Source organism: Phocoena phocoena, chromosome 7 (genome assembly GCF_963924675.1).
Source record: "Phocoena phocoena chromosome 7, mPhoPho1.1, whole genome shotgun sequence".
Lineage (NCBI taxonomy): Eukaryota > Metazoa > Chordata > Mammalia > Artiodactyla > Phocoenidae > Phocoena > Phocoena phocoena.
The window spans coordinates 88,680,552-88,696,634 of record NC_089225.1 but is presented as its reverse complement, the minus strand read 5'-3'; the positions used below and the strand labels follow the sequence as shown (position 1 = coordinate 88,696,634).

Genomic DNA, 16,083 nt, shown 5'->3' with positions numbered 1-16,083 from the left:
CTGGCTATAAAAACAGACAAGCAGGGTATATGCCCAGTAGTGGGATTGCTGGCTCGGATCAGCTCGCTGCTTTGTGACCACCTAGAGGGGTGGGATAGGGAGGGTGGGAGGGACGGAGACGCAACAGGGAGGGGATATGGGGATATATGTATATGTATGGCTGATTCACTTTGTTATAAAGCAGAAACTAACACACCACTGTAAAGTAGTTATACTCCAATAAAGATGTTAAAACAAACCAGACAAGCAACCCACGCTCAGGGTCGGCAGGGTCGTCTTTCCTTGGCTACCAGGAAGTCGGCCAGCTGTTCTTGCAGCGACCCTTCTCTTTAATAAACTCTATCTTCCTCACAAAAAAAAAAAAAAAAAAAACAGTTTAGATATACAAAAACGCCGCAGGGAAACGTTGAATCGTTTTGCGTTTAGAATCTTTCCATTGGTAAGATTCTAGAGAGGGGCGTGTCCCAACGCTCGGCGACACGCCACCCGCCGGGCCACAGGGGATCGCGGCTCCGGGCTCCGGAAGGGCGCCCAGGGCGCATTTACCAGAGCGGCTGCGCGACGTTTTTCCGGCGGGACTGCACGGAGGAAGGTCCTGGGGACAGTCCGCTGGCCTGGCGCCTGGCCTTGCGCGCTCGGAGTCACCGAGAAAACGAGTCCGTCGCCCTTGCCGCCCCTCGCTGTCCCAGCCATGGCCACACGCCTCCTCCGCAGGGCCCTACGCTTGTGGGGCGGCCGCTGTGCGCCGAGCGTGCCGCCGGCATCGAGGTGAGTGCCCGCCCCGTTTCAGCTGCGCCGCCGGGAGGCTGCAGGGCAGGGCAGCGACACGCACACCGCTCCTGCGGGCTGGGAACCAGCCGGCGCGCGCTCAAGGGGCCGGCTGCATCGGCCCCCGGGACTTGGGCTGAGCTGTTGGGGCGAGAGAGGGTGGGAGAAAGGGCTGGACCTCGCCCCTTGGCTCCCAGAACCTGGGTCGGACCCACTGGGGCGAGCGCGTGGGCGCCGGCCTAGCAGCTTCAACTTGGTGACAGCCGAAGGGGGGGGGGCGGGCGTCCCTGAATTCTCCCTCACTGGCCCCAATCCAACCCGTCTGGTTCTGAAGCCTGGGGTCGGCACCGTGAGTCTGCATTTCGAAGAGTTCCTGCGAGGCGAGGGCGGGGAGTCAGCCCTTGGGCACAGTTGCACGAGTTGGAGCTACGACCTTTGGCCCAGTTAGATCTGTGGCAAAAAGGCACCGCCCTATAGTGAACTTGGGAGCTGGTATTCCACCGCCTCCCAGATCTTGAGAAAAGCACTTGCAGCGACGCTGACCTAGAGAAGTGCCATGGAGAAGACATCCTGGAACAGGAAAGACCTGGCGACGGCCCGTTAGACGATGAAATTAACTTGAGATTTAACAAATCCTTTAATTAAGTAAATGCAGAGGAATTAATGGAGAGAGTTTCTAAGTGGCTCAGTGACTATTAAGGTAGTGTTTATAAGATCAAAAGCTTCCTGTACCGTCTGACACCTCAAATACAGTCATTGGATAAACAAGCTGGAAGCACCGAGGATTCCCTGTTTAATGAGAGTGACAGGATGGATAAATTAGCTCATGGCGGCCTTATGGTAACTCTAAGATGCTGTAGGAGCAGGAAACAAAACTGCTGCTCGTGAGGAGGGCTGGGAAGGCTTCACCGAGGAGTGACTTTACATTCGGATACACATACTTTTCTAAGCTCTTCCCCGAATTTCATAAGACAGTGATGCTCAAATTTTTTGGTATCAGGACTCCTTTGTGCTGTTAAAATTAGAGGACCTCCAAGATCTTTTGTTTATGTGAGTGTTATTTATGGACATTGATGTCAATAGATATCTACAAAACTGGGAAGTTTTACAAATATTTAGTTTACATAAAAGTAACTCATTACATGTTAACATAAATAACATCTTTATGAAAAATAACTTTTCCAAAAAAAAAGTGAGATGAGTGACATTGTTTTACATTTTTGTAGATCCCTTAATGTCTGGCTTAATATTAGACAGTCTGATTTTCATACCTGCTTCTGCATTGTCAATTGTGATGTTATTTTGGTTGAAGTATAGGAAGAATATTGGAAAAAAGAGGACCTGAGGGACCCTCTGAATAGGTCAGAGACTCTAGTTTCATTATAACAGACTCTTAAACTTTAATGTGCATATGAATCACTTAGGAATGTTATTAAAATACAGTCGACCCTTGAACAGCATGTATTTGAATCGCGAGGGTCCACTTACATGGGAATTTTTTTCCATCGTAAATACTACAGTACTACACAATCCATGGTTGGTTGAATCTGAGGATGCAGAACCGTGCTTTGGAGGAAGCACAAATATGGAGGGCTGATGGTGGGGTATACATGGATTTTCAACTGCATGGAGGTTGGGCGTCCCTAACCCCTGTGTGTTTCAAGTGTCAAATGTACAGACTGATTCATTTGGCCTGGGATGAGGCCCAAAATTGTGTATTTATAACCAGCTCCCTACCTGAAGGTGCTGGCAGAGACTGTCTCCCTTTTATAATGTAAATGAGGTTTAAAAAATAATGATAATAATAATAATTAGAGCCTAGCCTGTTAGATGAGTAGCAGTTTAATGCTTTAGGAAAACAATGGACAATTTATTCAGTACAGATTTCCTGGTTTTTATGGGGAGAAAAAGGGCTGATTTATTTTGTACGGGTTCCTTAGTCTTGGCAAAAAATGGATATTCCAACAAACTTACTGCCAAGTGTTTTGATTTTCTTCTCTCTACATGTTCTCTCTTGAACACTTTTGACTGATCTGAAAATCTCTGTTCTTTCTGGCACTTCTTTCACTTTCCTTTGTCTTGGTGTGTTTTACTTAGAAATGTTCCAAAGATTTCTTTAATGTTACATGGGATATAAAATTTTAAGATCCAGGCAGACTTGGATATAAGTTCCACTCTATTATTTACTAATTATGTTGACAAATGATTCAGTGTCTTAGAGCTCCAGTTCCCTAGTCTCAGCACATTTTTTTCCTTGAGGAAAAATCCCAAGTATGGACCAATGTGTGCATTATAAAGAAATTGGAACGAGTCATTTCAATATAGGATGAAGTAGATTTTAGTCTCTTTTACTGTAACATTACAGTGGTGTGCAAGGCCCTTGCTCACTGTTGTATCCCAAGTTACCCGAATGGTTCCTAGTACATAGTAGGCACTCAGAAAGTATTTTTTGGCTAAATGAATAAATAAGCTATTAAAAATGATGATTTGGCTGACAGAGTAGCAAACCAGAAAAACATGAAGATAAAAGGCAGACCAGCTATAAAAAATGTAATATTAAAAGTTCTCAGCTAAAGGTTACCACTTAAAAGACATTTCAGATTGTATTAACAAATAAAACTCAACTAAAAGTTGTATATAAAAGATAAGTCTAAAGCAAAATGACACAAAATACATATTAAGTGTATTAATCAGCTCAGGCTTCCATACCCAAATACTATAGACTGGATGGTTTAACAACAGAAATCTATTCCTCATAATTCTAGCGGCTGGATAGTTCAAGATCAAGGTGCTGGCCAGTTCATTTGCTGGTGAGAGCTCTCTTCCTGGCTTATAGATGGCCCCCTTCTCCCTATGTCCTCACTAGGCCTTTCCTTGTTGTGTGCACACAGAGCTATATCTCTCTCTTCCCATTCTTATAATGTAAGCCAAGCCTCTTTGTTTAGGACTCCACACTTATGACCTCATTTAACTGTAATTACCTCCTCAAAGCTATATCTCCAAATACCATTACATTGGGAGTTTGAGCTTCAACATGAATTGGGTTGGAGGAGGAGGCAGGCACAATTCAGTCCATTGCATTAAGGAAAGATATATAAACTGGAAAAAAATAATACATTTCAGGGGAAAAAAATTGAAATAGCCTAATTGCTAATAAACAAGACTGGGTCTTTTCTGGACTAAGAAGAAGAAGAGGAAGAGAAAGAAAAGGGAAGGAAAGGACAGGATAGGATCAGATCAGGTCAGGGTCCAACTAAGGAAGAGAGAAACCCAAAACAATATAATGCAAAACAGAAAAACATCTTTTGGCAATATTTATATATATGATAAAAAGTTTTTTTATATGTGAGCTTAAAAATGTACAAAGTGGTACACAGAGTTTCAAAATCTTTTCAGGCGTACCCCCGGCCGGGGCAGGGGGCGATCTGAAGACCACTGAACAAAAGGAACTACAGAGCAGTCTCTTTTTAAGCTTAATATGGGGGGTGGTGGGGTGCAGCGAGAGGAAAGGTCAGTTTCCAAAGATTTTGAATAATTCTGGAATAATCCCTACAGAGACTGGTGGGCACTTTGATTTTGCTTTACACCCGGATTGTAATGTGCAGTTTGCATCCTATACACCTGCCATTTGAAATTGTATGATTCTGGATAAACTATTAATGGGGGGGTTACATTATTTCAAAAATTGTACATTACATGAAAACTTATCAGTATTATTCTATTGTACTATTTGAATTTTACATTATTTAATCGGCATCACCATACAGTACTATTCTATATTCTACTTCAGCTCAAACATGTGATTATTTCTAGGCATGACATCCTCTTTAGGGATTTGGAAGTAAAGACTGAGTTGAATAAGGGCAAACTACTTCTTAGTCTCATCCAATCGAGATAGATCCTAAAGTGCTGCTGCTCAAATTTGAACCAGTTTGTCAAATTTCAGACTCTTTCCTTCATGTTGTTCAGTGACTTTTAATTTGGATGTGAAGAGTAACAATTCACTTAATTTTCTTAATGTATGTATATTTTTAAGATGTTCTCATTCTGGAGGGGAGGAACGTCTAGAAACTCCTTCTGCTAAAAAATTAACAGATATAGGAATTAGAAGAATCTTCTCTTCAGAACATGACATTTTCCGAGAAAGTGTAAGGAAGTTTTTTCAAGAAGAAGTGATTCCTCATCACGCAGAGTAAGTCGCACATTTTCTTTGAAAGTAGTGCACGTTAGAGGTCCAAGAAGGACCATTTCCTAGAATGCTCTTTGTTGTTCTCTAGAAAAAGTACTGTGTTCAGGGCTTTATTAACATTTTTACCACTCTTCAGTATAATACTGTAAGATTATGGGATTCTTAAACTACTTCAAAGCTTCTTAAATGAGTTTTAAAATATACAATTAAAAAATATGTTGACCTAATCGACTGCCAGTTTTTTCTCCCATAAAAAATGGGTTTATGGTCCACAGCCATGGTGATCTATGTGCAAGTCGCTGCTCAGCAAGGGAAGGAGAGCACTTTCATAGAAAGGAAAAGGAAGTTGGGAGGGCTAGAGTAAACAAAGAGTCCAGGGCTTTTCAATGACTGAGTCTTTCCTGGGAAAGAGGAATCTTTCTTTTACTTGTTGGGCCCTGTTATTGTCACAGGATATGAGAGCACCCCCTTTTTAATTACCTTAAATTAAGGGACCATTCCTGAACAAAATCATTCATAAATTCAAAATGTGGCCGTTTAAATAATATGAAAAATATTTTTCTGATTTTAACATGTTTGTTACTTGCAGATGGGAGAAAGCTGGAGAAGTGAGTAGGGAGCTTTGGGAAAAAGCTGGAAAACAAGGACTGCTTGGTGTCAATATTGCAGAGCGTCATGGTGGCATTGGGGGGGACTTGTACTCGTCAGCTGTTGTTTGGGAGGAGCAGTAAGTATGGAAGCATTTGAAGTTGAGTCTTGTTTCGTCAGTTCACTTTTCTGAGTGATGATTTTAAACTGTTTTCTAATCTTATAAGATTGAAAATCCTCTTTTAAGTTGTTAAAATAGGTGCTTCATTTCTAATTGACCCACGTGTCTGTTTCATACATGAGAACAAATGAAGATTTCAGTTGATAAATGGGCAAAAGTTTTGAACCAGCAATTCATCAAAAAAGAAATGAGAATAGGTTTTTTAGTTGAAAAAAGTTTATCCTTACTACCAATCAGATGCAAATTAAATTAATCTGGAGGTATCATTTTGAGTACAAAAGTTAGTGAAAATTAAAAATCATAATAACCAGTGCTGACAAGGTTGCAGTGAAAGTGACGCATTCATATACTCTTGGTGACATTATATATTGGAACAATAAATGCCTTGGAGATTAAAAGCATGGATACATAAAAAATGAAAGTATTTCTGCTCTTAAATATTGGGTTGGCCAAAAACTTTGTTTGTTTTTTTCCATAAGATGGCTCTAGTAGCACTTAGTTGTCTTCAACTTCATTCAAAACAATTTTGTTAGATTATATTGTGACAGCTGTCATATTAACGTGCATTTAAAAAAAGACTTATTAAAATTGGTGAATTTTTGTGTAGCCATTTTAATATTGAAGGTGGAAGAAAAGAAGCAACAGTTTTGGCATATTATGCTTTATTATTTCATGAAAGGTAAAAATGCAACTGAAGCACACAAAAAAAGATTTGTACAGTGTATGGAGAAGGTGTTTTGACTGATCGAATGTGTCAAAAGTGGTTTGCAAAGTTTCGTACTGGAGATTTCTCGCTGGATGATGCTCCCCGGTCGGATAAACCAGTTGAACTTGATAACGATCAAATTGAGACATTAGTTGAGAACAATCAATGTTATACCACCTGGGAGATAGCCGACATACTCAAAACATCCAAATCAAGGGTTGAAAATCATTTGCACGAGATAGCCTGATCCACCAGAGGGCAGACAGCGGAAGCAAGAACCACAATCCTGCAGCCTGTGGATCAAAAACCACGTTCACAGAAAGATAGACAAGATGAAAAGGCAGAGGGCTATGTACCAGATGAAGGAACAAGATAAAAACCCAGAAAAACAGCTAAATGAAGTGGAGATAGGCAACCTTCCAGTAAAAGAATTCAGAATAATGATAGTGAATATGACCCAGGACCTTGGAAAACCAATGGAGGCAAAGATCGAGAAGATGCAAGAAATGTTTAACAAAGACCTAGAAGAATTAAAGAACAAACAAACAGAGATGAACAATACAATAACTGAAATGAAAAATACACTAGAAGGAATCAATAGCAGAATAACTGAGGGAGAAGAAAGGAAAAGTGACCTGGAAGAAAAAATAGTGGAATTCACTGCTGTGGAACAGAATAAAGAAAAAAGAATGAAAAGAAATGAAGACAGCCTAAGAGACCTCTGGGACAACATTAAACGCAACAACATTCGCATTATAGGGGTCCCAGAAGGAGAAGAGAGAGAGAAAGGACCCAAGAAAATATTTGAAGAGATTATAGTTGAAAACTTCCCTAACATGGGAAAGAAATAGCCACCCAAGTCCAGGAAGCGCAGAGAGTCCCACACAGGATAAACCCAAGGAGAAACATGCCGAGACACATAGTAATCAAATTGGCAAAAATTAAAGACAAACAAAAATTATTGAAAGCAGCAAGGGAAAAATGACCAGTAACATACAAGGGAGCTCCCATAAGGTTAACAGCTGATTTCTCAGCAGAAACTCTAAAAGCCAGAAGGGAGTGGCATGATGTACTTAAAGTGATGAAAGGGAAAAAGCTACAACCAAGATTACTCTACCCAAGGATCTCATTCAGATTCAATGGAGAAATCAAAAGCTTTACAGACAAGCAAAAGCTAAGAGAATTCAGCACCAACATATCAGCTCTACAACAAATGCTAAAAGAACTTCTCTAAGTGGGAAACACCAGAGAGGAAAAGGACCTACAAAAACAAACCCCAAACAATTAAGAAAATGGTAATAGGAACATACATATTGATAATTACCTTAAATGTGAATAGATTAATTGCTCCAACCAAAAGACACAGGCTTACTGAATGGATACAGACCTAGGGACACATACAGACTAAAAGTGAGGGGATGGAAAAAGATATTCCATGCAAATGGAAATCAAAAGAAAGCTGGAGTAGCTATACTCATCAGATAAAATAGACTTTAAAATAAAGACTATTACAAGGGACAAAGAAGGACACTACCTAACGGTCAAGGGATCAATCCAAGAAGAAGATATAACAGTTGTAAATATTTATGCACCCAACATAGGAGCACCTCAATACATAAGGCAACTGCTAAGAGCTCTAAAAGAGGAAATCGACAGTAACACAATAATAGTGGGGGACTTTAACACCACCCTTACACCAATGAACAGATCATCCAAACAGAAAATTAATAAGGAAACACAAGCTGTAAATGACACAATAGACCAGATAGATTTAATTGATATTTATAGGACATTCCATCCAAAAACAGCAGGATTACACTTTCTTCTCAAGTGCGCATGGAACATTCTCCAGGATAGATCACATCTTGGGTCACAAATCCAGCCTCAGTAAATTTAAGAAAATTGAAATCATATCAAGCATCTTTTCTGACCAAAATGCTATGAGATTAGAAATCAATTACAGGGGAAAAAACGTATAAAACGCAAACACATGGAGGCTAAACAATATGTTACTAAATAACCAAGAGATCAAAGAGGAAAGAAATCAAAGAGGAAATCAAAAAATACCTAGAGACAAATGACAATGAAAACATGACGATCCAAAACCTATGGGATGCAGCAAAGGCAGTTCTAAGTGGGAAGTTTGTAGCTTTACAAGCCTACTCCAAGAAACAAGAAAAATCTCAAATAAACTATCTAACCTTACAGCTAAAGTAACTAGAGAAAGAAGAACATCATAAAGATCAGAGCAGAAATAAATGAAATAGAAACAAGGAAAACAATAGTAAAGATCAATAAAACTAAAAGCTGGTTCTATCTAAACAAAATTGATAAACTATTAGCCAGACTCATCAAGAAAAAGAGGGAGAGGACTCAAATCAATAAAATTAGAAATGAAAAAGGAGAAATTACAACAGACACCACAGAAATACAAAGCCTCCTAAGAGACTTCTACAAGCAACTCTGCCAATAAAATGGACAACCTGGAAGACATGGAAAATTCTTAGAAAGGTATAACCTTCCAAGACTGAACCAGGAAGAAATAGAAAATATGAACAGACCAATCACAAGTAATGAAATTGAAACTGTGATTAAAAATCTTCCAACAAACAAAAGTCCAGGACCAGATGGCTTCACAGATGAATTCTATCCAACATTTAGAGAAGAGCTAAGACCCATCCTTCTCAAACTCTTCCAAAAAATTGTAGAGGAAGGAAAACTCCCAAACTCATTCTATGAGGCCACCATCACCCTGATACCAAAACCAGACAAAGATACTACAAAAAAAATTACAGACCAATATCACTGATGAATATAGATGCAAAAATCCTCAACAAAATACTAGCAAACAGAATCCAACAATACATTAAAAGGATCATACACCATGATCCAGTGGAATTTAAGCCAGGGATGCAAGTATTCTTCAATATATGCAAATCAATCAATGTGATACACCATATTAACAAATAGAAGAAGAAAAATCATAAGATCATCTCAATAGATGCAGAAAAAGCTTTTGACAGAGTTCAACACCCATTTATGATAAAAACTCTCCAGAAAGTGGGCATAGAGGGAACCTGCCTCGACATAATAAAGGCCATATAGGACAAACCCACAGCAAACATCATTCTCAATGGTGAAAAACTGAAGGCATTTGCTCTAAGATCAGGAACAAGACAAGGATGTCCACTCTCGCCACTATTATTCAACATAGTTTTGGAAGTCCTAGCCACGGCAATCAGAGAAGAAAAAGAAATAAAAGGAATCGAAATTGGAAAAGAAGTAAAACTGTCACTGTTTGCAGATGTCATGATTCTATTCATAGAGAATCTGAAAGAGGCCACCAGAAAACTACTAGAGCTAATCACTGAATTTGGTAAAGTAGCAGGATACAAAATTAATGCACAGAAATCTCTTGTATTCCTATACACTAATGATGAAACATCTGAAAGAGAAATTAAGGAAACACTCCCATATACCATTGCAACAAGAAGAATAAAATACCTAGGAATAAACCTAACTAGGCAGACAAAAGACCTGTATGCAGAAAACTATAAAACACTGATGAAAGAAATTAAAGGTGATACCAACCGATGGAGAGATATACCATGTTCTTAGATTGGAAGAATCAATATTGTGAAAATGACTCTACTACCCAAAGCAATCTACAGATTCAATGCAATCCCTATCAAATTACCAATGGCATTTTTTACAGAACTAGAACAAAATATCTTAAAATTTGTATGGAGACACAAAAGACCCCGAATAGCCAAAGCGGCCTTGAGGGAACAAAATGGAGCTGTAGGAATCAGACTCCCTGACTTCAGACAACAGTACAAAGCTACAGTAATCAAGACAATATGGTAGTGGCACAAAAACAGAAACACAGATCAATAGAACAAGATAGAAAGCCCAGAGATAAACCCCCGCACCTATGGTCAACTAATCTATGACAAAGGAGGCAAGGATATAAAATGGAGAAAAGACAGTCTCTTCAATAAGTGGTGTTGGGAAAACTGGGCAGCTACATGTAAAAGAGTGAAATTAATACACCACACACAAAAATAAACTGAAAATGGATTAGAGACCTAAATGTAAGACCGGGCACTATAAAACTCTTAGAGGAAAACATAGGAAGAACACTCTTTGACATAAATCACAGCAAGATCTTTTTTGATCCACCTCCTAGAGTAATGGAAATAAATACAAAAATAAACAAATGGGACCTAATGAAACTTCAAAGCTTTTGCACAGCAAAGGAAACCATAAACAAGACGAAAACACAACCCTCAGAATGGGAGAAAATATTTGCAAATGAATCATCGGACAAAGGATTAATCTCCAAAATATATAAACAGCTCATGCAGCTCAATATTAAAAAAACAAACAACCCAATCCAAAAAATGGGCAGAAGACCTAAATAGACATTTGTCCAAAGAAGACATACAGATGGCCAAGAAGTACATGAAGAGCTGCTCAACATCACTAATTATTAGAGCAATGCAAATCAAAACTACAATGTGGTATCACCTCACAGCAGTTAGAATGGGCATCATCAGAAAATCTACAAACAACAAATTCTGGAGAGGGTGTGGAGAAAAGGGAACCATCTTGCACTATTGGTGGGAATGTAAATTGATACAGCCACTATGGAGAACAGTATGGAGGTTCCTTAAGGAACTAAAAATAGAATTACCATATGACCCAGCAACCCCACTACTGGGGTGGTGGGACGAATTGGGCGATTGGGATTGACATGTATACACTGATGTGTATAAAATGGATGACTAATAAGAAAAAAAAAAATAGATTAAAGCCGAGTGGAAATGTAAAGAAAATTCCTAGAAAAAAGAAAAATCATTTGCACCAGCTTGCTTATGTTAATCACTTTGATGTCTGGGTTCCACGTAAGTTAAGCAAAAAAAACCTTCTTGACCATATTTCTTCATGTGATTCTCTACCTAGACGTAATGAAAACATTCCGTTTTCAAAACAAATTGTGATGGGCGATGAAAAGTGGACACTGTACAATAATGTGGAACGGAAGTGATCATGGGGCAAGCAAAATGAACCACTATGAACCACACCAAAGGCCAGTCTTCATCCAAGGAAGGTGATGTTGTGTATATGGTTGGATTGAAAGGGAGTCATCTATTATGAGCTCCTCCCGGAAAACCGAACAATTAATTCCAACAAGTACTGCTCCCAATTAGACCAACTGAAAGCAGCACTGGACAAAAAGTGTCCAGAATTAGTTAAGAGAAAACGCATAATCTTCCATCAGGATAACACAAGACCGCGTGTTTCTTTGATGACCAGGCAAGAACTTTTACAGATTGGCTGGGAAGTTCTGATTCCTCCGCCGTATTCACCAGACATTGCACCTTCGATTTCCATTTATTTAGGTCTTTACAAAATTCTCTTAATGGAAAAAAAATTCAATTCCTTGGAAGACTGTAAAAGGCACCTGGAACAGTTCTTTGCTCAAAAAGATAAAAAGTTTTGGGAAGATGGAATTATGAAGTTGCCTGAAAAATGGCAGAAGGTAATGGAACAAAAGGGTGAATACATTGTTCAATAGAGTTCATGGTGAAAATGAAAAATTTATCTTTTAGTTTTACTTAAAAACCAAAGGAACCTTTTGCCAACCCAATATAAAAAATAATATCTACGTACAAACATCATTGCCATGTTAGATCATAATCCCCCAAGTTTGGAAGCAATCTAAATGTCCAGCAGTAGGACAATAAAAAAGTATATTGTAGTACAGAAGCAGTTTGTAATATTTTGCAGCTATTTATTGTGATAAATTTTGTAAGTACAAAATTTATACCATGACTGCAGTTATATGAGAATACGTATATCCTTATGGCAAAGGTCATTTGCTAAAATGAAAATAGTTACTATGTTAGGGTAATACAGTTATAGGTGGTAAATTTTTTAAAATGTTTTATCTTTTATTTCATTACATACGTGATCATTGAGCTCTGCTAGAGCACTGTTACTATGTTAGAGCCAGAAATTAAAAGGTTAGTAAAAAAAAAAAGAGAGAGAAAACCTTCAGAAACTTCATAGGCTTGCGAGGAGACAATCTATTACCACATAATGTGATAGGACCTTTAGTACTTTGTTGTTCTTTTCTAACTGAGAAATCAAAGAACTAAAAAGAGAACAAAATAACTACGTTGTGCCTTAAACTGTCTTCTCTTTTTTCTTTCTAAGAGCGTATTCGAATTGCACAGGCCCAGGTTTTAGTCTTCATTCGGATATTGTCATGCCCTATATCGCAAACTATGGCTCAGAAGAACAGATTAAGCACTTCATCCCCCAGATGACTGCAGGGAAATGTATTGGTGCCATAGCAATGACAGAGCCTGGGGCTGGAAGGTAAATCAACATTTGGTTGGTTTTGAAATGCTGGAAGCAATGCCTTAACAGCAAATGTTTTCTCAGTACCTGCTTTATACAACACTCTGAGTGATATGCTAAGACAGATACAAAGATGAACACATTGTCATTTCCAACCTTAGGTAACTTCAAATTCCAGTAGGAAAATAAGGCCTTATCATATACAAATAACAACACAGCAGATTGTATTTTATGTTGTATGGGAGATATTAACATAGTGTGATGTAAATAAAATGTTAGAATATGTGTTGAATTTGGGGCACGTTGAATTTTAGATGTGATGTGACATTTCACATGGAAATGTCCAGCAGGCTATTGAAAATATGGATTTGGAAGTCTGGATACAGGCTGGGGGTGGCAATAGGCTTTAAAACGATTCATAGATAAGAAAGAATTGAAGCAATGGAAATGAATAAATCATTTAGTCATTTGATGGTTACTTAATAAGTGCCTTCCGTGTGCCAGGTATACAGTGGTAATCAAATCAGATGTGGTCTGTGTGCTTGTTGAGGAGAAAGACAAGAAACACGTAAACAAATATATTTAAATTATGATAAGTACTATGAAGGAAACAAGGTGCTGTGTTAGAGACTCATGGTGCATGTGTGTTTGGTGGGGAAGGGAAAAACTCATATTTAGATATGACTGCTAGGGAAGACCTATAAAAAGTGGTTATATTTAAACTGAGATCTGACCATTGAGAAATTTGCAAGAGCAGCCATGTGGTGGGACCTGATCCTCAAGGGGTAAAGTGAAAGGATGAAAAGGAGACCAAGAAGGAAACCTTGGGCATTGCATTCCATTTGGAACTGTACAGAAGATGTAGTGACAGAGACAGTAGGATTGAGTTTGAAGGAAATCTAGACAACTGCTATTTCATGAGCTTGAGGGGAAGTGAGTTTGAAAAGGCAGTAGGAGAGGAGTGAGAAGTTAGTAATGTCAAGGCCACAGAGATGTTGAGAATTGAGAAAGAGTCATGGCAGCCAGTGGTGATCTTTTGGTTGTGATTTCAGGAGAGAGGAGAGGCAGAAGTTACTTTTGAAGGGAGTGAGATGGGTATTGAGAAAACAGAGGCAGAAAAGACAGACTGATTTTTTTTCAGAGTTGTGTGTTATATGGCGAAAGAAAGTGTAGAGAGGGGACAGTAATTTGACAAGCCAGCATGGTCAGGGAAATGGCTTATGTTGAAGAGAGCAGTGACTAACAGGCCAATGGGAAACAGGCAGTGCAGAGGAAGAACTTACAGATGTGGCAGAAGCAGTAATTGAAAATTCAAGACTTGTTTCTGCAAGATCAGGCCCTGATATTTTAAAATTTTTGTCGGTGCTGTTTATTTATATGGCTGCGGTGCGGCGTGCAGGATCTTAGTTCCCCGACCAGGAATCGAACCTGCACCCCCTGCAGTGGAAGTGCAGAGTCTTAACCACTGGACGGCCAGGGAAGTCCCAGTGCTGCTTATTTTTAAATGTCTTAGTATGCCATAGGGTTACTTGGCAATTTGCTTAAATTGTACTTATCTTTCCCAGATATAAATCTATAATTAAAGGCCAATATAGAAATTTAATTTTGCCAAGATAAAAAGGTTTTGTTGGGAATTCCCAGTGGTTAGGACTCCGTGCTCTCACTGCCAGCGGCCTGGGTTCAATCCCTGGTCAGGGAACTAAGATCCCACAAGCTGCACGGTGAGGCCAAAAAAAAAAGCTGTGTTTACTTTTTTGCCTAAAAATGTGACCTGAAAGAAGTAGGAATTTAATCTTCTTCCTTTGCTTTTAAGATAACTCTCTAAGATAACTGGCCTAATGACCAATATTCTGATTGCATCTTATTAGCTCACGATCAGTATGTTTTAGTTCCAACCCACTGTATGTCAGCGCTCACCTAAAGGCAAAAGTATCAGTGAGAGATCTTGATTTATCCCCAACTTAAACACATACCCACAAAGGCTTGCTTGATTTGTGTTTTCTTGAAAATTCTCTGTGCTTCTATAACAAATTACACAAACTGGGTGGCTTAAAACAACAGAACTTTATTCTCTCACGGTTCTGAAGGCCGGAAGTCCAAACTTGGTATCAGTGGTCCCAAATCAAGGTATCAGCAAGGCCACAGTCCCTCCAGAGGTTCTAAGGGAGAATCCATTCCTTGATTCTTCCATCTCCTGGGGGCTGCCGACACTCCTTGCTTTGTGGCATCATGACTCCAATCTCTGCCTCTGTGGCCATGTTGTAATGTCCCTCTTTAGTCTGTGTAATCTCCCTCTGCCTCTCTCTCACAAGGACACTTGTGATTGCATCAAGGACCCATCTAGATAATCCAGAATTATCTTCCCATCTCAAAGTCCTAAATTAATCACATCTGCAAGACCCTTTTTCCATATAAGGTAACACTTAACAGGTTCCAGAGGTTAGGACCTGCTATCTCTAAGGGTCATTATTCAGCATGATACAGAGAGTGATAAAGTGCCATGGGGTATATAATACAAAGTCCATGTACAAAAAGGAGAATCAGAAAATTTTCACAAAATAAGTGATGTGGACTATTTAATATATGATGCTGTTCATTGTAGGATATCTTTGAAAATTGGAAGTGGAAACTACCTAAGTCTTCAACAATAGCGGATTGCTTTAAAAGATTCATGATGAATCCAATGCATTTGGTTTCAGGTCCCTTCCCTGATCTTTGGTCATGATTGAGTTTGTCAATGTCCCCCTTAATTTCTAGTTTCAGAAATCATACTGTATTACTTTACAGTGTATAAGAGAAGGATATCAGATATCTACCCCCTTGAGTTCTAAGTGGTTGTATCACCATGGCATGAGATCTAGAAAGGCATGAGGTAGTAGTCACAAATGGGGCAGTTCATAGGACCTATGGAAGCCCTGGAATGTGTTTAATTTGGTTAATCTATTTAATTTAAAAACAAACCTTGAATCAACTTTAAAAGCCAGAAAAATGTACGTAAACATCCATATTCCTGGATTTTCTTGAAAATTTGGAACATCTGACAATACTATGTTTTTCTTATTTCTGATTCCTTATTCCTATTGGCTGGGACATAGCCCTTTAGATGGGATATGAGCTCTCCAGTCTTTTAGATGCACCACCACTTCCAGTTGTCTCCCTGAAACCATCTATTATTGAATCCTACCTGCTGGATTTCCTACTGTAAAGAAATCTCTCTTAAATCTCTCTTAAAAGATAAATGAAGAAGGCTGTCAATGTTTCCAAAAAGTGAGACGGAATACT

At 39.0% G+C, this 16,083-nt stretch overlaps 1 protein-coding gene across 1 annotated transcript in view; it reads left to right on the top strand.

Annotated features, from left to right (window-relative positions):
- Window positions 1-691: 691 nt before the first annotated feature.
- ACADL (acyl-CoA dehydrogenase long chain) overlaps window positions 692-16,083 on the top strand; it is a 37,045-nt gene continuing 21,653 nt past the window's right edge. The window contains exons 1-4 of the mRNA XM_065881033.1: window positions 692-768; window positions 4,805-4,960; window positions 5,547-5,684; window positions 12,655-12,819. Coding sequence (XP_065737105.1) covers window positions 692-768; window positions 4,805-4,960; window positions 5,547-5,684; window positions 12,655-12,819 — 536 coding nt within the window. The remainder of the gene's footprint in view (window positions 769-4,804; window positions 4,961-5,546; window positions 5,685-12,654; window positions 12,820-16,083) is intronic.